The sequence below is a fragment of the Poecilia formosa genome, unplaced genomic scaffold (assembly GCF_000485575.1).
Source record: "Poecilia formosa unplaced genomic scaffold, Poecilia_formosa-5.1.2 Scaffold89, whole genome shotgun sequence".
Lineage (NCBI taxonomy): Eukaryota > Metazoa > Chordata > Actinopteri > Cyprinodontiformes > Poeciliidae > Poecilia > Poecilia formosa.
In genome coordinates, this window is record NW_006800028.1 from 230,530 (window position 1) to 251,766 (window position 21,237).

Sequence of the window (21,237 nt, forward strand, 5' to 3'; positions counted from 1 at the left end):
AAGTGTTGATTTTATTTTTGAACCCTTATTTATGTTGATTGTCTGAAAGACCTTAGACATGAATTGACCATACGGGGTTTGAACCGACGACCTCAGCATTACCAGCACGGTGCTCTAACCTGCTGAGCTAACTCACCTACCTTACAAACTGTTCAGTTTCCATGGATTTAAGAACTTACATGATCTTACCACAATGAAGATTTGATAAAGTGCTTATATTCTAATGTTTTTCAAAACAACATACATAATATTTTATTTTCCAGAGATTTTGTATTTTGAAGTGTTGATATTATTTTTGAACCATTTTTAATTTTCAAGTGTTGATTGTATTTCAGATATATTTTCTATTTTAATGTGTTAATTTTATTTTATTTGTAAGTATTGATTTTATTTTTTAGCCATTTAGCCAAGTCTCTGCAAAACCATTTGTCTCTGCTAATGACATTTTCAATGCAATTGTTTGATCCCAGGCTTAGTTTATGGACTGTAATGTGAAATTAGGCACAAGTATAAGTCTGGCAGTTTGTTCACCAAGTTACTGTGCTCTCTGAGAGGATCTGTAAGTATTTGACATTGTTCCATGCCCATTGTTGACATTAGTCTCTAAGAAAATGTGGATCATCTACCAGGAACACTGTGAAGAGCATGAGTTTCTGTAGTGTAGTGGTTATCACGTTGGCTTTACACGCAAAAGGTTTCTGGTTCAAAACCAGTCAGAAATGGCTTTTGTATGTTCTATTCATCACAGGTGTTTACTAAAGGTCAACAAGGGTTCTGTGGTGTCATGGTCTGTACTCTGAATCCAGGCATCTGAGTGCAAACCTCAGTTGAAATTTTCATGCCTTGCATCTCACATCATCAACTTTGGAACCTCAAACTGAAACAAAGCAGAGAAGTTCAGTTCCTGTAGTGTAGTGGTTATCATGTTTGCTTTACACGCAAAAGGTCTCTGGTTCAAAACCAGACCGAAAACAGGTTATGCATCTCTTGGGGTGCAGTGAGACAACAAGAGCCTTCCTCTTTTGTGATGGTTTGGAATCAAAGCTACTTTACTTCAATTACCAATTGGCAGTTCTATGGCGTACTGCTCAAGGCCCGCGGGCTACATGTGGCCCCCCAGCATTTTATAGGCCAATGATTGACTTAAAATAGGTTTTGAGCACGAATTGACTACAAACTACATTTCAACCAAAGGTTTGCAATGCGCTTCCTAACCAGACGCTCCAAAGCGTCCGGTCCATAACTCTTCAACACGCTGTCAGCTCCCGGTCAGAAAGACGCATTTAGTTCAGAGACCATGAGATGATATTCAGAAAGGATTTTAAAAATTGATTTCAGTTGCCTCTGAGACTAAATCTTTGCGTAAAGTCTATAATGTCTGCCCATGTGACTTGTTTCTATTATTTGTTTGCTTACCTTTAAACACTGATTTAAATATTGTAATTTTTAAACTGAGCAGTAATTTTACATCCATGGAAACTCAAATGTAATATTTAAAACGTAAATACATAAAATCAGTTATTTAACAATATGAGGTGGTGTTTAATTTATTTTTAACATTGTATTTTTATACATTTATACTAGGGGTGCCCAAGTCTAGTTTTCCAGAGCTACCATCTGCAACTTTAGATGCATTCCTTCTCTAACACACCTGGACCATTGACTCATTATAAGCCTCTACAGAACTGAATGAGGGAAGTCAACCTTTTGTCTGGGGTGTTTTAGCAGGGATGCCCTCCTGATTTGTACCGTCAATGAGGCCCGTTGAGGGGGGCCAATATGCTGAAGTGGCCCTCTGTGAAATTGAGTTTGACACCCCTCCAATAATCTATTACATTAATAACTGTGTCATAATTTATCCAACATGTGCAACTGTAAAAACGCTTAAAGAACTTATCTCACAACAGAGACTCTGTCTGCTCCTTTGGTTAACTTTTCCTTTTGTTCTTCATTGTTCTTGTGTTTTCTGATGACCCAGCCACAACGTAATGAGGTACCGTCTTTAATTCTGATGTGTTCATTTTTTCATAGAGCTGATCTGGTGTAGATTCATCTAATCCCCCCTTTTTTTTTGCACTTATAACTTTAAGTTAAGAGGAATCTTTTCAAAGCTAGTTTAAAACTAACAGAAATGTGTGGCTAATAGTGACTAATTAGCTTCCTAACACTACCCTTTTTCCATCCCAAACTAACATAACATTTACCCGAATGAGAAATGCAAATAGTTGCTTTGTTGTAACTCTGTAACGGCTTTCAGATGTTGTGAATCACACAGGCTTCTCTGTGTCTCTCTCAGGACCAAGCGCGTGCTCAGGCGGAGCTGCTGAGAAGGCAGGAGGAGCTGGAGAAGAAAGCTGCAGAGCTTGATCGCCGGGAGAGAGAGTTGCAGTCCCACGGAGTAACAGGAGGTCATTCAGATTTCTGTCACTCGTCCGCTTCCTTTTGTTTAAACCGGAACGTTTGCAATGGAGAGAGACAAAAGCTGCTGTTAATGTGTTTCTGCTATCCGTATTGTTTTGAAAGTATGTTGCTGTATACTGAATAAAAACCAGCTACAGCAAAAATTGTTTGTGTTGTAGGACTGCGATCATTCTGTTTTACATAAAAGCCCCATGACAAGTCTGCCTTGTAAATATTAGTCACATCTCTTGCATTAATTTTTTCTTTTACATTTTTAACAAGTGATTTGGTCTGACTCTTTCACTGTGAATTAGCATCCATATGCCACATGAAAATAAACAATATTTCATATGAAATATGATTAATTATCGAGACACTGTTTGTTTTGCTCATGCAGGCCGCAAGAACAACTGGCCTCCGCTACCAGAGAAGTTTCCCGTCGGTCCGTGTTTCTATCATGATATTGCTGTAGACATTCCCATTGAGTTCCAGAAGACCGTCAAGATCATGTACAACCTTTGGATGTGTAAGTCGACACGTCTCTTAACTCCTTTCTGATCGCTGTAAGTCTACTGTCCTGCTCTGTCACTAAGTTTGACCCGGAGCTGTTCGATGTGATGTACCAGTTCATGCAGGCACGCTCTTTGTGAACATGTTTGGCTGTCTGGCGTGGTTCATCGTGGATGCCACTCGCGGGGTGGATTTTGGCCTGTCCATGCTCTGGTTTCTGCTCTTCACCCCGTGCTCCTTCGTCTGCTGGTACAGACCGCTCTATGGGGCCTTCAGGTCAGCAAGAGGACAGATTATGCCGCCCGACTTTGGAGCAGTAGATGGCAAATCAATGACCGTTTTCTCCCAACTCTTATCTTCTCGTTTCAGGAGCGACAGCTCATTCCGCTTCTTCGTCTTCTTCTTTGTCTACATTTGTCAGTTTGGAGTCCATGTTCTACAGTCTATTGGCATCACCAGCTGGGGAACATGGTGAGTATCTCGTGCTGCCGCTGGATCCATCACTCTGTGATCGTTTGGTTCCTTAAAGCTGTCTCCGCTTTTCTTGTTTTGCCAGTGGCTGGATTGCAGCGTTAACTGGTCTGAACACCAGCATCCCAGTCGGTATCATCATGTTACTGATTGCGGCTCTGTTCACCGCGCTGTCCGTGGGCTCGCTCATAATGTTTAAAAAGGTAACAGATTGTTTGACACGTTGTTAAAAGGGAAACTTGTGTAAAAGTTATTGTTTGTAACATGTAAAATATCAGGATAGTGATGAAAAATATAAACCATTTTCATGTCATTTTACGTTATATATTTAATTCATTCTGTCATAAATCTCAATACTTCATGGAACAACTAAAATAATTCATTAATAAAAAGGAGCAGAAAGCATAAACTTATAAAAAGTTCCTAATTTATCCATAATGGGGATTGTATATGGCTTCCATCACTTAAAAATACTTCTTAAATGTACATCCTTACTTCCACCAGGTAAGACGAGTGACCCTACACATGCAACTGAGATTTTAAAAGCTTAAATTGAAAGTGATTTGAAATCTGTGGAGAAGAAACGAGGAATTTTAAACTGTTGTTGTCCAAAGTGTGGCCTGCAGCCGTCAGAATGATTTTGCGCAGCCCGTGACCACAATTCAAGAATACTGCAAATTGACCCACCTGCACAGTCAGTAGATGAAAAAGACCCTTTATTATTATTTAGATCAAAGTTTTTATTAATGTAAGGCTTTTAAAAAAAACACACACATAATCTAAATACTCTCAAAATGAAAAATCGTAGACACAACACACGTTTATCATCACCTTTGTTGCTCTCAGATTCATTTTATAACAGGCGGCACGACAAACATCTGATAATCGAGCTGAATCGAATTGTCCTTTCTGCCTTTTCCAGGTGCATGCGTTGTACCGAACCACTGGTGCCAGTTTTGAGAAGGCTCAGCAGGAGTTTGCGACTGGCGTCATGTCAAACAAGACGGTCCAGACCGCAGCCGCCAACGCTGCCGCCAACGCTGCGACCAACGCCGCCCGCGGCGCCTTCAAGCCTCATCCATAAGCGAAAACGCGTTCAAGGCCACACACACACGTTCTCACACATCTGACTAAACACACACAACAACAAGATGGAGATGCTCAACTCTGGTCCTGCTGCCTCTCAGATTCAACAGAGTATATTTATGAATGTTTCCCCTGCACATTTATCTCCTAAAGTGTGAAGTTAAATAACAGACGATTTACTAGAGTTGTTTATCTTCACCTAAAGCCTGACATCAGTGAAGACACTACAAAATTCACCCCATCTGCTTTACAGTCAGGTGACTGTCTCAAGGTGGGCTCTGTGTGCGTGTGTGTGGGGGGTGACGTCATCTTGCACACTTACCCACTTCTGTGCTCCCCTCATCCTGCTGTCCCCTGTGAGCTGATCCCAGACCAGGCAGAAGTCACATCTCTTGCATAGTTAGCGATGGCGATGACCTCCGAACAGCTTCCTGCCTGATGAATTCAGTGTAGAAGTTAAGAGTCTGTTTGCACATAGTTTAGTTTTTGTTTTTTGGTTGTTGTTGTTTTTTAATAACAGGACGTCGGTGCGATGCAGTGATACATTAATCGCTTTTCTTTCATCCTTTTTTTTTGTAACATTTAGGACTTAAAGGTACAGTTTACTCCGTCTCGTATCTGTGCTAAATGTAGCAAGATGATAACGTTCTCATTATGGAAAAATGGGTTCATATTCTTATAATAATTGAACAATCCCCCAGGTATACGTCTCATCTCTGTCCTGTTCTGTGTGCTCTTTTTCTTGGGCTGATTCAGCAGCTTAAGATTATCCAGCATGATAGCAACAAGCGTGCTTGGCACACACTTTAACTTCGTTGCCTTTTTTCAGGCTTCACATGTTGCTGGTTTGGAGGAGGGGGTGGCGAGTGACTCAAGTCCCGACTTTAACAGCCTGGTGTATTCAAAGTGGGGAGAAAACGTAACAAAAACCGATGTTCCCTTTCATTTATGAATGGCATTAACTCATTAGCACACTATGTGACTCCCTCTCAGTTGTTTTTGTAGCTGTTCTCACTTGTTGGAAAAACTAACGCTGCTATTAACCTCAGAGCCGCTTGATGTTGGGCTCTCGCTGTCCTGTTTCCTGTTCGAAAAGAAACAAAATACACACGTGGAGAGAACTGAAATGCCTTTTCTCTCAGGAGACTTTTTTTAATTATTATTTCTTGAGACTAACCTGCACATATGTTAAAAAGGAAAAAAAAAACCTTGAAACTGTGTACATGTACACTACATGGGCTAACAGCGGCTGTCATTTCAACTGGTTTTCCTCTGGCTGTAGGGAATTACTGGCTCCAGGAAATGTGTACCCAAAATAAATACCGAAGGAACCGGGGACTGAACTGGACGCACACTCAGTGCTATCACCAACACACGTTAATTTATTCACACTAAAGTTGTACAGACTACTGTCACTGAAGTGAAATATGGATGTGTTTGGGTTTTTTTCTTTTTTTGTTGTGCCGAAGCACTTCACGTAGTGAACATGATTGTCTGACGATGTGCATGATACATGAATGATAAAACTGCTGTGCTAAACATTAAATACTCCCAAAAGTAAATGTTAGAAAGTAAAGGATACTTCCTGAAATAATAAGCTTAAATCTTGGTGGTATTGCTTTTATTTGGAGTTGTTTGTTTTTTTATTTTAATACGTTACACATTTCTTGTTTTTACATCAACGTTAGTGAAAATCATGTTTGTATTTATTTTATTTAAGTTGTTTGCAATTTTGTCTGCGTGTGTTTTGGTTTTTTGTAATGACATGGTTAACGCGACGACTAGGCTGCAGAAAGCTCTGAAAACACGTGTGTGATTATGAGAGGGAGTGTAAATGACTTTGTATGGAAGAATTAAAATCCCTCAAGTGTTATTTTATGTCCTGAAAAGCTGTGAGAAACTACCAAATGTGCATAGAAATGTTTTTCCAAATCCTGCTTTGTGATGTGCACCCTTCAGTTTTACCTTAAGTTATTACACTACTCTGCTGCATACACCCACATGATGACCATGTATTTATACTTTTGAAGTCGTTCTACGAAGCCTTGCCACAGTGGGTAGATTTTTTTGATGTATTTGGCGAGCTGGTTCTGCTGTACAGAACTGTGTGTTTTTGAAGTCTGCTGACACAAAACAGTGTTTTCTGGCCTGTGGTAGTGTTATTCGACAGAATCAGAGGGGAAAAGGGACACCTGTATATTTTGTAAAGTTTAATCCTCATTATCGATCACGTGTAAAAAAGGAAAAAAAAAAACCCGTTAATGCACTCCTGTCTGGCTTTTGTCGCATGTGAAATAGTTTCAGTTTTGTATATTTATGGTATTAACATGAAATAAAATTTGAAAGAAGTCACGTTTTGATGTCATTTTAGTGTAATATGAGTTTAATAATGCACACAGACACACACACCTTGGATTTTATCTTCACTCATTAGTTAATCTTTTTTCCAAATCAATTGGTGTTTTCTGTCCCTCCTCGTTTTTGTCCTGTGGTTTATTCCTCAAGCTGCTTACAGATGTGAAAAGTTTGATTTAGTTTTGCTTGAAAATTAAGCGAAACTAAAATACTTGGTTGATTCTAAATCTGAATACTGATTACATGTCAAACTATAAAAGCAAACCTGACTTGAAATGTATTCAGTGAATGCACACTGATATTTGTATTAACGCTTTAATAAGAGAACAGAAGACGGACTGAGATCCTGATATAAAAACTGTCTGTGGTCTTGTAGTAACCATTTTCTGTCACTAGGTGTCCGTGTCTTCTCAGAAAAATATGAGTAGGAGACAAATCGGAGCTTACAAGCTTTCAATTTTTATTTTACAAAATAAACAAAATGTAGGAACAAATGATATCTTTTCATACACCACTCTGTTACGTCACACTTTCTGCTTTTCTTTTGTTAATGTAACAAAATAGAAACCATGAGAAACACTAGAGATCCTCTTTGAAGCAAGTTAATTTCACTTTTAATTTCATTCAGCCCAATCAGTCAGTAACATACTTTTATTGCACATCAGACACACATTGGATTTATAAAAGCACAGCAAAAGATTAATTACTAGAATTACAGTAAAATCTGGAGTGTGGAACAAATCTAAAAACACTTAAATGAAGTCTGCAGCTTTATGTAATGAGCTAAAGATTAAGTGCAAAATGCAGTAAAAGGTGCTATTTGATACAGGAGTACTCTGAAAATACCAAGACGTGAAAGAGGCATCCACTCCAAGCAAAGGAGACTGAAAGGTGACCAAAATGATGCATATATGTGTCAAAAGCTGAATCAACAGTAGCAAACATTTGGTGAGTGAAGCTTATTCTGCAGAAACTATCAGTTGCCATTCTGCTGAGAATTCATACATACAAATTAACATGTAAAACAAGTCAACATGTCAAATCCTCACAAATTAAACACACAGATCATTTGCCAGCTGTTGTTAAGTATCGTTTTCCTAATAATCTAAACCATGACTTCCTGCCAGAAGAGACTTGGGATCTCAGTTAAACATCCCTGTTTAAGAAAAATAAAGTGATTTTTTTAATAGCTAATAATAATCATAATCTGCTTGTGGTTTGTTATTTTATATGAACATCCATTACACTTGCCTTTAGAGTAACACAACCGTTCTTTAATTTTCTCCTTTTCCATTCTAGTGGTCTCTTGTAGGTAAGATTTTCTATAAAAAAAATTTAAAAGTATTTTTGTACAAAAAAAAAAGAGATCCGTTACCTCCTGCACTAGAAAACATTTAAAAATGTAACCTAAGAATATAGAAAAATATAAATTTCCCCACTTTTCACAGGCTGCTTTCCTTTTAACGCTCTTTTTATCTGGACCATCCAGAAAGGAAAACCCCTCAGGGAAGTCCTTGTCTTCCTTTCATTCATTTGTACAAGTGTGCACATCCTAAAAATTTGACCAAAGCCGATTTCCTGCTCTTCCTGGAGCTTCCTTGAGGCTCACAACAGGCAGATAAGGCTTTTCCCCTCCTCGATCTCCTCCTGAACCTTATCGCTGGAAGTGGCGATCTCGGCCTGCGCGGACAGGACAGAGCACAGGAAAGTCCCCAGCGTTCCTCCTATCGCTGTGTAGAACGCCCAGCCGAGGGAGCAACCCGCCGGCCTGAAGGCCGAGGCCTCCGAGCCGCAGAACGTCGACACCTTCTCTGACCCCCAGCCTGTGGGATACAGCATCAGCCCCACTATTAGCAGCAGACCTGTGGGGACAAAGCAGACAGTGAGATGACTGGCTTCGTTCATTCCTTAGATGACTGTCATGATTAAAAAAGTGCAGATTGGAACATGTTGCCTCAACTCTAGTTGCGATAGCATCTATTCCATGGCCGGCAAATGTTTGATTTGTGATAACAAAAACTAAGTTTAATCCCACCTTTCATTGCTGTGCAAATCTTTTACAGCACAGACGCATGTAGAAATTCATTTTTGCTTACAAAGAGGTGTGAAGAGATTCTAATATTAGACTTCCCCCCTCTGAGAAGTGCAGTGCAACTGGGTTGTGAAATCAAATATTACAGCTTGCAGAGTTACAGCAGCGAAACTTCCTGCCAGCTCGATGCACAGAGTGCAACAGAGAGGCTACATGGTCTCTGCTGAAAAGCCGCATTTATGACATTTAGCATCTCTGCTTCTTCAGTTTCTCTTTACAATCTTGAAACTTTGCACAGATGAATCCAGAACATACGAATCACTGAAAAGATTAAATGTTTGATATGTTTCTGATTCTGGTCAGTTGAGTGTGAGTCTTGCTATAATGACACATTATTGAACAAAACATTACTTCACACAAAAGTGATATAGAGATAAATGTTTTTATTTTCTATTTAAGTCAATCTGACTTTTTTATGATTATAGTGTTTTTTATTATTGTGTTATATTATTATATATTATATTATATTATAGTCATGCTTTGTTAAAAAAAATTACATTTTGGAATTTTATACTAAAACTATTCAGCACCTTAAAGTGATCAATTGATCAATTCTGGGCAAAGTCTGAAATCCGTGAACTGAATAATATCACAAGTAAACATTACAAAATGAAACCTGGCAGAGATTGTGGTTGTGTTGTTTCCATGACTCAAAAAACATTTTTATTATTCATAAGAAACTGTGTCTTTGCTTTGCAGAGGACTCCACTGGGAGTCAGAAATCAACAGAAATCAAAGTTAATAACAAAAATATATTTTTTCATATACTATTAATCTGCAAATAATCTGTTATTCAGTTGAAGCCATTTGAGTTTACGCTATATCTGATTGGTTTACCAGACATAAAGTTGGAAGTTACATTTTTTGGAAACCACTGTTCCAGTTGCTCATGAATAGTTAAAATGGAGGATTTCCTTGTGTGAATAATACCAGAACAGAAAATAAAACACACAACAACAGAAAAAAGAAACATTATTGGTCAAAAATGAAAAATAGGGTTTTGTTGTTGTATGCTTGGGTCAAGTATTTATATAATAAAAAATCTATATCTTCATAGAATACTGCAGTTGTGATCATCAATATATTATGTAGCAGTAGCAGGACAATTTTTGATTAGATTGTAGATCATGATTTTCATTTTTGTTTTAAAACTTCTCATTATACTGAAGTATTTTTTTTTTCTAACCAACATTTTCTATTTACATCTTACAATATGCTAAATTCATCCAGGGCACAGTTTGTGTGGAATATTTAGACAAACGGCTAAATTTAAAAGAACCAACACATCTTCTTTACCTCCAATGGCCTGGAGCAGCCCACAGATGTTGAATATGCTCTTCTTCTTGATGCTCTGAAAGCACAGCGTGAAGACGGAGATGCAGGCCACACACCCGAGCACCAGCATCCCGGCTGCCAGAAACAACATGGCGGCCTGCCAGAATTTACTGCCCACTTCCCCGAATGTCCCTGCGTAATTCCCGCAGCTGATCTCTCCCCCGATACGTTTGCAGCGGCTGTAGAGGCCGAGGGACTCCCTGTCATTCGCTTTTGTCTGTGTCACATCATTATCAGTCAGAAGGGGTTTCACCAGCCAATCAGGGCTCATGAAGGCGACCAGCTCCGCAAAGGCCACCACGATGCTGAGCAGGGTCCACAGCATGGAGCGGCACGTTACAATGACATGACACATGGCTTCAGCTCTGAGTCCAAAGCTGAAATGAGGTCTTTAGGTTTCCAAAGAAATCCTCTCCGTCTCCACAGAAAGTTAAGAGAAGTTCCTGGTTTAAATCCAGATGGACTGCAGATCTTATCCTCTCGGAGCAGATGTTGGTCCCCCCGGTCACTTCTCCTTTTCAGTGTGTTCCTCCTCTCTGAAGCGAGCCAACACGCTGGTCATCCCCAAAAGCAACAAAGCTCTGACGCAGCTTCCTTTAGTCGTGGCTCTGGAGAAAAAAGAAGCAGAGAAACATCAAAAGGTCACTCAGTTATTTTCCCGTTCACTATGAATCATCGAGTGTTTAATCATTGGTCCCCAGGACGTCCAGTTCGTCTCCCTGCTACCAGCTCAGACTCATCCTACTTCAGATTCTGTCAGCCAGCTGTGAGCGTAACATGAGCATCACTCCCAGATGGTTCACAGTCATAATGAATCACACACACACACACACACACACATAACGTCGGGAGATGGCAGAGTTTACACTATCATAATTTATTCTTAGACCTCAGTGAGCTGGATTTGAACTGAGAAACAACAGGAGCCTTGTGTGAGCAGCTGTCAGCACCAATCAGCGCAGAGCTCTGCAGCAACACGCCATCTGACTGCAACAGAAAAACAGGCCCGATCCATCCTGCAATGGCAGATGCAACGTAAGTAGAGCCGAGTGTTTAAGTTACATCTAATAAATGCTATAAATGATGAGTTTTGTTCACCTGAGTCTTCCTGTGTGACAACAGCTTGTGTTTATTTACAGATGAGTCACTGGATCACAGAAAGTACTTGTTCTGCTGCCGTTATGATTTAGCTGCTGTGGCCTCGCCACAGTCATCGTCCTGCGGGAGTCGAATAGTTTCTCTGATTTCACAGATTCGTCATGATGACATAAACATAAAAATGTTTAATGTCTGGTTTACAAACTGCCTGGTTGTCTTTGCCTAATTTCGCTGGTCGGGAGTCAGGAGACATCTCAGTAAATATCAATTCCTAAAGCTGCAGTTGGTCCGCATTGCTAAACTTATCTTATTTGCATATTATATTATGGGCATAATGCATATCACAAAAAAAACTGGAAAAGTTTTAGCAAGGTCTTATGCTTGCTAAAAGGATAAGGATGGTTGGTGAATTAAAACTTAGGCTTACTTTGTGAAAGATTGGTGTTTGTGCAGCATTGAGGGCTTCAGTTGTAGCCACACTAAATCCACAAACGATGTGCCTTTATAATGTTGATTTGCACCACAACCCAAGATGCCTTAGACAGTTGGGCACGTTATTGGTTCAGTATTTTGTTTTTTCTTCACACTGTCCTGTTAGCTGCAGTTTCTCCTAGGATAGCCTCCTTCCACAGCCCCACAGTGCATTTAAAAACCTAGGCTTTCTTCTACATAGGCCAATGTTCACACTAGACTGTTACAGCAAAGCATGTTTCTCTTTATTCTTTCTCTTTATATTATTCTCTCTGAGAATAATATAAAGGTCAGATGAACGTTTTCCGGCAACAAGGAAGTAATCTGGACTTCTGGAACAAAATTCTTTGAACAGATGAGTCTAAAACTGAATTATCAGAACAGAGGACATAAACCTAATGTCGCATTCAAGGAAAGGAACATCATAGTATGGCTTTCTGCAACGGGGACTAATTAGCTCGACATCGTAGAATCCACCTTGACGTTTGAGGAAAATATAAGATCTGAGACATGACAACATGACTCTTTCAAAGAGTCCAAAACTCTCCAAATAGAGAGGAATAATCTTATTAATGTCATTCTTATCCCTTACTTAATGTCTCATCCTTCTTTTGGTAAAAGTTTCAGCAGAAAAACTTTCACCAGAATTTAGAGATCTCTCTTTCTGCCTTGCCAGAGGTTTCAGATAACAACACCACAAGCAAAATTCCAGTTTAAGATGGTAAATCTCTCAACCGCGCTAGGAATGAACAGCGCTGCTTTATATTTCTTGATAAGCTCTGAGTCACTTGTAGAGAATCCGCCTCAGAAATTTCACGGGTCACAAAATGATAGTGTTATCGCTTGTATGTTGAAAAGGAGACTTGATGATTCATCTAAACACAGGACTGACTAGAAAGCAAAAATACAAAACAAACAACAAAACAAGCACAAATGAGGTCACAATGGCGAAGTCAGTCAGCATCAGAGATCCAGGTATGGAGCTTCAGGTGTGGTTGTGATTCACATCATCAGGATTCGGCTTTGTCCACAGTTTCTACGCTTTGTCTTAAGCTGAATATCACGGACTTCACGGCGCTTCACATTCAACTTGTTTTCCCACTCCTAATTAGAGATTATATGAAACCCCAGCTAAAATACACCGTCTAGTGTCTACATATAATTACCCAGCCAGCTTGGCGATAAACAGCGGGAGTACGTTTAAGCGAAGACCAGCTACAGCTACAGGATACGTGAGAAGCAGCTTCGTCAACGTACATCGTTTGTCATGACGGAAACAGCAGGAATAAACAGGAAGCAACCAGGAAGCATCAGTGTCTCCCCCTCTGAGGACGAATCGGCTCTTAAACCGATTCTGATCTAAACCGTCATTCCTCCAGTCAGCTCTCTACAGTCTACAGGAGGATTCAACAAGGCATACAGTTATAGTCCACAATAAAAAGCTGGAGTGACAGTATAATCGGGCATCCGAGCTGTGTTTATGTGGTTCGGAACAATTTCGGGAGTGCTCCTTACTGCTACTGTTTATTTTAGGCCTTTCCACGCTCTGTGGCTGTTCTAATTCTTGTCCGTTTCCCCTTTACAATACTGGTTTCACACAACAGCAAAAACACAGTCCAGGCTAGCAATGAGAAATCGGTAAATCGCTTTTTTTTTTCTTTGTGAACCTGAATTTCAATGGGATTATGAGTTTACCTTGTGCAGCTTGAGTTTTTAGTTTGCTGCTGATTATAGTTTATTCAAACAGAGCTCAGTGCTCTCTGTTAAGTCTACAGTGCCCACAAATTAGCGGCTCCTCCACTTCCAACTACACAGATGGAGCCATAAAATACATTTTTGGAAGGCAATTAGCAGGCTCCTTTGGTGTAGATATTACAGGAAATTGTCTCATTCGTATCCCATTGTGGCTCTCATTTAAAGAAAACATTCAAAGGTTAACGAAACCTTTAATCCACCTGAAAGGGGTGTTACAAAGAAATATGTGCAAAAGTTTATTTTGTGTTTTTGGAACGAGGATTGAGAACAAAGCCAGGCAGATTCATCTGAAACCTAAACTTGTTGTCACACTTTGTTATTCTGCTGGAGTTTATAAAAACACTTTTTTACTGAAGGAAATAAGGGCACCATCCTGTCCTGCATAACCTCAACACCCATGATAACTAAGTGAATTATTTTCATTCCAACACATCCCAAAGGTGTTTTATTGGAACAAGGTGTTCTTTGCACCTTTGTGTGGTTAGTAAGTGTATGTTACTATTTGGAAGAAGGGCATAAAACTTACAGTACCAGTAAATTTATTGTTTGTTTTTTTTCCTTCGCTTAATTCATTACAATTACAGACAATCTTTGAAGACACATTTCTGTCATTAAAGAACTGTAAGAAGGTCTCTTATTGTGAACTTGAATCAATAGTTTGTGGTTATTATGTGTCATGGGCATCAACCAAAATTTCCAGAGTTTCTTTGGCGATAGTCATGCAGGAACAGACACCTGCTCAAGCCATTTCTCCATTTTAGATGTCCATCTATTGACTCTGATTCAGCTCCAGCGGTCGAGACTTCTGGCATCTTCTGTCTCGCAGTATGAACAGATTTCAAGACTGTATCATATTGAACATGCTGCAGTGTGACACTTTCGAGTCCCTTGCGATTTTTGAAACGGCAGTATGTGCCGGGCTTGAGCCGCAGTAAATTTGGACGTGATTCATTTATTTTGAACATGTCCATTATCCTGATGCTGGAACCGTGTTTACTTAACGAGATGCAAATATTGTCATAAAAGCCATAAAACCACTTGAGGAACTGATCCATGTTAAAGCTTACTTAGCGTTGTGTACAAGTTGTTACAGAGTCGTATGAGTAATGTGCAGGAGTTTGTTTAAGTGCGCAGAAAAGGTCACGACATCCTGAGACGGATGAAAAATTTCCGCTTGTTTGCCGGCTGTTGAGAAAACTTCTGGAGAACATGCAGTTCACTGATGAAGGTTAGTTTCTCTTTGTGTTTACTGAAGAGGGATTTTACACTTCACAGTAAAACAGACTCTTGAAGTTATGATCCATTTCAAACACGCAGTTGTGGTTGCGTTCTGTGTCTGTATCCTCAAACTGCTTGATCTTTCTTACTGGATGTGCTGCTTGTGTTGTAGATATGTACCACCTCAAACAGTGACAGGTTCTGGCGTCTTGCATGCATTGAAATGATCCTCCATGATGCTGAGTTTGGCTGATGTTACAGGAGATGCACTTCCAGATAGAAGCTAGTTTTCCATCTGATATGGTCCTGCTGCCGTCAGACACCAAGTCTGCCACGCAGAATAATATCCAAGCAGCACAAGACTGAAAACAAACTCACACGGTTTTCTCAAAAGTCTTTTAGCAAGCGGAAATTAACAACACACACACACACACACACACACACACACACAACCCGATATACCGACAGCCAACCGTGTGGCCAGAAAGTCTGCGTTGCTGTAAAAATTCCTTCAGCTAAACCAAAACATCAGTTTCAGCAAAAGCCTGAGACAAAACAGAAAAGCCGAAGGCCTGTTTGTGTCTATCAGCCGGCTGTTAGCTTGAGGAAGCAGGTGAAGAGTTAATCAGGAGTAATTGGTGTGAGATATCAGAAACAGGGCTGATAGCATGCCAAGGTGCTGAGGTAATGATAGGAGGCCACTTATTATGGCGCTGAAAGCAAAGGACAACTTAAAGGCTGGTGGCTGAGGGGGATAAAGCACTGCAGAGTCAGACTGTTCAACGAAGGAGACATTCATGAGGAGCCGGAGAAAAACAACTCTATTCATGGACAAAAAATGTTTCCAGTTCACAGCGTCTGTTAGGACGCGGCGCCCTGCATCCGCTTGGACTCGTCCGCGCTCCTTCACTTTACAACAACAAACTTCAGTCTGTTTATTAGGATTTAAGGTTATTGAAGTAAGAAAACCATACTTGGTTTTAATGGGGTTTTTAAACAAATGCAAATTTAAATTTTGATAAGTTATCTATCTCAAAAGACTGGTCTAGGAGGTTTTGCATGTCTACATCTTACTAAGTAGATTCTAGGGCAAACTGGTTCTTTTAGTTGTAAAGGTTGCTGACCCTTTATTCATCCTAATTAAACATTCTGATGTTTGTGGTTGCTACTTCACAAAATAATGAAAATATTAAGAGATATGACTTCCTGTTAAAGGAATTGTACCTTTTTCATCCAGATCCATTTCCATTATATAGTCTACGGAGACTGTGTCCTGTATTTCCCTCTTCAAGCTGCAGGTCCTGAACCAGAAACCTCAAACCAAAGCAATCCGTTCCCTGAGCTGCTGCAGCTACGGTCTGGTCAAGCATCTGGACCAGCCTAAAGAAAAACCCCTCAGACCAAAACTAACATAAAAAATCTGTTCCTCCTTCTGCAACTCGAACGACATGTCGGGGGACAGTCAGCAAATCACAGGCCACTAATGAGGGCCTATCTTCATCATCTTTCCAAGAACCATAAAAACACCACATGACATAACACCAGTAGGACAGGATCAGACAGGACAGAGCGAGTTCCTCCCTTATGAAGGGATGCAAACAGCTGAGCTCCACATGAAGTGAGGGAAACTAAAGAAACAAAACTCAATCAGCGGCCACACTTTGGGAACACCTAAACTTCTAGTTAACATCTGAAGACAGGCTTCCTTCCCATGACCTCATCAGGACTCTGTTCTGACAGAGCAGGAACGTAAAACCCAGAAGAACAGAGAGACTCAAGTCCTGCAGAGTTGACTTGTACATTCATCACATCTCGTACAGCTCTGGGAAAAATTAAGAGACCACTTAAAGTGATCAGTTTCTCTCATCTTACTCTTTATAGATTATATGTTTGAGTAAAATGAACATTGTTCTTTTATTCTATGAAATAATGATAACATACCTCCGAAATTCCAAGCAAAAATTTAGTATTTATTTGCAGAGGAATAATCAAAATAATGAAAAAGATGCAGAGCTTTCAGACCTCAAATAATGCAAAGAAAACAAGTTCATATTCATTTAGGAACAATACTAATGTTTTAACTCAGGAAGAGTTCAGAAATCAATATTTGGTGGAATATAACCAGGAGGTTTTCAACGGGGTTCACTGCAGTGGGTTCTTCATTTGTATGTATGTTGTATGAAACAAAATACAGATAGAAATTACACCCAGGGCTAATAAACACCACACTTAATCATCTACCCTCAGGGAGCACCTACTTTTGGTTTTGCTGACTTTGAACCTAAGAACAAATGTAAGGGAAAGCGCAAACGAGTTACAGTAAAGCTGGAGAATAAACAAAACAACGAGTTATTGCTCGTTGGTCGTGCCATATGCAATGAAATTCAAGAAGACTCTCTGGCAAACCATAACCATGTGAGTCGCCTCTTTTGTTGCTTTTCATAAACATGAAATGAAAGAATTGCAACAGCAGAAGATTTTCCCATGAATGGGCTTCTAGCACATGCTGCTTCTCAGAACGTCGGCCTGCAAGTGATGAGCTTATTAAATACTTTTCCAGTGCTCCTGACATTAGTTAGATTTATTTTGCGTACCCTGATTTAAACTCTGTGAAACAGCTCAGGCTGTGAATAGCCAATAAACATTATTCCCAGACTGCTAAAGTAAAGTAATCTCAGCAGCTCTGACTCTCCTACGAATGAAGAGCCGTGTTTGTTTACCCAATCTGACGCCGCAAAGAACACCAAAACACGTAAGCAACTATAATGAGACGAATTCACAAACATAAACTGTGAAAGGTGCCATGTGTGCTAACCCATCCGACACAAGATTACATCCAAACGCACGACTTCCCCAGAGAACACTGTCGGCCAGCCTCATTTATGTGTTTATTTGTGTGCATGTGCCAGTAAATCGCTGTTCGTCTGCTGAGATCCTGGCCTTCTGCAACTGTTTACCCAGGATCCACGCCATCATTTCACATCCCAACCCTTCAGCTCCCACCCAAACTTTGTGTCAGTCCCACTATTTCCAAAACACCTTTGTAAGTTTTGAAACTTTTTTCTAAAAAAAGAAAAAGAAAAGTTAATACTTTCTGTTTATTTTTTATGAAATAAACTCTCTTATCCAAGAATCAACTTGATGCAGATGTTTCATCTGCCATAAATCTGGAGCCGAAGCTGCCAATAGGCACCGTTTAAACAAGTCGGCTAGGCAGACAAATCCCAACACACCGCTCATCGAGAAAAGGAAAAAATTAATTCTGAATTTTTGATCAATGCATTTTTTTTTTTTTTGCAAACTTACCTCCCAATGTCTCTTATTGGCCTTTTTGTCAGATTTTATTTTCAGTAATGTCCCCAGGAAGTCATGTGGAGGAGTTGTGCTGCTCACATATTAACCGGCCAACAACAAAGATTCACGTTTAACATGCATCCTCAGCCAGTTAATTGGTTTTTAGATGATGACACTAATCCAGAATCATTCTGTCACAGAGGTCAACGGTTGAGATTATGCTGACACTTTAAAAAGATTCAGCCAAAAATAACATCGCCAACAGAAACTTCCTTTTAACTCAGAAACTCTCAAATAACCAAACGTGTTTTGAACGTTTCCTTCTTTTCAAAACAATGACATCATGTGAGCTGTGGTATTTTTTCCCTAGATTCCTAAAGTCTTCATTGCTTCAAACAAGAGATAAGTTGTTGTGCGACATCCTAAACAGATTATCTGTATCAGATTCTGCAGAGCAGCGTATTTTTCAGATTAGACACACACATCATCAGCTAACTCTGTCATATTGAAGTCATAATAACTTTGCAGCTTCCACTTGACATGGATCCGAGTTGGGAAAACTTTGACCCCCTTTTTTTGATGAGTTGTTTCAAGATTGTATATATATATATATTTTTTTTTAATTACAGTGACTATAATCCAGAGCTTTAACTTAAATTTGGGATGTAGGTTCAAGAACATATTTTGAGCAAACTTCCACTGCTCCATCCCACCTCGCCTGCTCTCACTTTCCAGCCACACACTTCTCATAAAACGAAGACCTGCTGCTATGACACACTTCAGGAACATTTTCCCCTACCTATCTTATCTTTAAAGGTGTTTTGACTGCAAAGGAAAAATTACTACCAAGGAATCAGAGGAGCTTGAAAGACTCTCCTGAGCAAAAAGAACCACATACTTTAAAAATACAAGCCTCATTTTTAAGCATATTTTATTTTTTGACATAGGAAAAATATCCTACTTACATGTTTCTAGACCTCTTCTAATGTGTTAATGTCTGTTTGAAGCTGTTTCTAAACCCAGCTGCAGAACAATAGTTGAAGTAGTTTTTTTTTATTTTGTTGAACTTGTTCTGAGGTGCAGCCAAAGTGACGCACTTACAAGTTCCTGAAGCTCTTTTGTTGGAGTCTTGCTCTTCAATGCAGAACAAGCGGTTTACCAAAACCTCGCAATCATTCTCAAGGTAAAAATTAGGATTGATCAGTGGGCATACTTTAATATATTCATAGTCTTACAACATTGTTAAAAAGCTTTGCACATTTTTTCACTGTGTGGACTAGTCAGTCCCGGTTCTGCTCCTGTCAAAACTAATTTTGGGAAAAGCTCGACGTGTCAGGGCAGTCACTAAAGTAATCAACAACATGACTGCAACCTAAGACAAGTCCTGGAATCCACTGATGATGTATAGCTGTTAATGCACTTTTAAACGTAGCTTAACTATTTGATCATCTCTTTCATTAGAGGAAGGATGAAAATCTGTCATCATTTTTGCTGAAGTTTGCCCTTGTATAAACACTGCAGAGGTTTCTGGCTCTGTTTAAGCTTGTGAAGTAGTACCACTTCCCTCCTCAGCTAGCACAGTACGCACACAGCATGTTGGGTGGCTGCAGCGTAGCTGGACCTCCTCCCTGCACTTCAAGGACATGAGGTTGTGGTTGCAGAGAGAGGGGCTGCTGTGTTGAGGACAGATTAAGATGTAAAAACAGTCCAGTTGTTTTCCTGTGAACCTAGCGGCACGGTGATGAGACGTCTGACTGCTTCCACATGTTGAATCTAAACTAAGTGACAGCAGTCATCTGTACACACAGTTACCTCACTTTTAACCACTTTTTTTTTTTATTTCTCCTGCTAAATAGCAACGTCGTTCTCATTGAGGAAGGATGAAATGAAGCATAAAGACTTCAGTGAACCTTGTTCCTGGAAATGAAAGCATGATTTGAATGAAGATAAAGTCTGAGAGATGAGCTCTTCAACTCCAGTTTCATTCATAAAAATCCACAGGATTCCTCTGTGAGAGTTGAAATATTTCCTCGTTACATTGTTTTCTACTTACATGAATCCAGGACTCATTGCAGGCAAAAAGGAGTTCTAACGGTGCGGGTCCGTTTCCTGGAGGCGGCCCAGCTTTCTCAAACATTCATTCAGTGCCTCTCCTTTCTTCAGGACTGTTCTCTTTCCTTCTCATTTTCAAAAAGACATCCCACAGCTTTCTGACGTCGTTTTGTTACTCCCCTCCTTCCTCCTGTTACCTTCGCCCATCCCCCACCTCGTCCGACAGAGAAAAAGAAGAAGAAATGTTTCTGTGCAGCTGCAGATACGTATAGGGGTTTGAAAAAAGAACTAAAACATCAGAACTGAGCGTAAAATAGGGGTAAATTAAGTAAACTTTGCTTGCATTCAGCCGTCTTTAAGTCACAATTTGGATGGAGGAGATCAAACATGTAATAGCAGCAAGAGATTTGAATTTCTGTAAAGGAATTCCACTTCAAAATACTGATAGTCCTTTGAAAGAGCAAAAAAACAAACAAAAAAAATAGTGTTAGAATTTAGCAGAACAATTGTTTTACAATGGTTTCTAAAAAAAATTCAGACAAAATTCTTAAATAATTTCAGCTTGAAATCCTTATAACAGTGTAACATATTTTATTAACGTTATATTCATACACTTAAGGGATTCTCATCAAAACTGAGTTGTTGTTGTTGTTGGTAATGCGGCGATTTAAATGTATTTTTTCAACATCTTATGGCCTTATGGCTCACAAAAGATCTGGTGTTAAAAAGATCTGGTGAGAGTGCAATACCTCTTGCATATAAATAAATTTCTTCTAGTAATAAAGTAGTTAAGTATTTTTAAAGAATTACAGTTTTCAAACAGCATCTATTAATCTTAAATTAAATTTGTTTTGAGTATTATTACTTGAATATTTAATGTTATGATATTATTCTTGATTGTGGCTCTGATCCTTTTGTCGACACTCATGAAATCAGATGAAGATGAAGCCAAAAGTGAGAGATTATGATCATCTCTTGCTGGTGGAAAATATTTATTATGGTCACTAACTGGTGTCACTGTTGCTTAGCAACAACAAGGTCCTGGGTTTGTGTCCTGGCCTGTCGTCCTTCTGCATGAAGTTTGCATGTACAAAGTTGGC

At 39.5% G+C, this 21,237-nt stretch overlaps 2 protein-coding genes across 4 annotated transcripts in view; one reads left to right on the forward strand and one right to left on the reverse strand.

The window, feature by feature from the left end:
* The window catches only part of LOC103141746 (secretory carrier-associated membrane protein 1-like), an 11,462-nt gene extending 4,741 nt beyond the window's left edge, over positions 1-6,721 (forward strand). The window contains exons 3-9 of one of the 3 annotated variants that reach the window (XM_016674077.1): positions 1,979-1,993; positions 2,297-2,408; positions 2,798-2,926; positions 3,027-3,186; positions 3,280-3,381; positions 3,467-3,584; positions 4,304-5,674. In XM_016674077.1, coding sequence (XP_016529563.1) covers positions 1,979-1,993; positions 2,297-2,408; positions 2,798-2,926; positions 3,027-3,186; positions 3,280-3,381; positions 3,467-3,584; positions 4,304-4,465 — 798 coding nt within the window. In that variant the 3' untranslated portion in view covers positions 4,466-5,674. Of the gene's footprint in view, positions 1-1,978; positions 1,994-2,296; positions 2,409-2,797; positions 2,927-3,026; positions 3,187-3,279; positions 3,382-3,466; positions 3,585-4,303 lie in introns of all 3 variants that reach the window. The other 2 variants (XM_007557488.2, XM_007557489.2) reach the window with 2 other exon arrangements.
* Positions 6,722-7,258: 537 nt separating this feature from the next.
* On the reverse strand, positions 7,259-20,274 carry LOC103141747 (lipoma HMGIC fusion partner-like 2 protein). Its single transcript, XM_007557490.2, has 3 exons — positions 20,139-20,274; positions 10,211-10,857; positions 7,259-8,684 (listed from the first exon to the last, which is right to left on the reverse strand). The coding sequence occupies exons 2-3, from the start codon at positions 10,602-10,604 to the stop codon at positions 8,428-8,430; spliced, it is 651 nt and encodes a 216-aa protein (XP_007557552.1). The 5' UTR covers positions 10,605-10,857; positions 20,139-20,274; the 3' UTR covers positions 7,259-8,427.
* Between the last annotated feature and the right edge of the window lie 963 nt (positions 20,275-21,237).

Coding starts and splice junctions, on each gene's coding strand:
- LOC103141747 (XM_007557490.2), bottom strand. CDS start 10,604: ATGTGTCATGTCATTGTAACGTGCCGCTCCATGCTGTGGACCCTGCTC. Junction 8,685..10,210: donor GCTGCTCCAGGCCATTGGAG/GTAAAGAAGATG, acceptor TTGTCCCCACAG/GTCTGCTGCTAATAGTGGGG.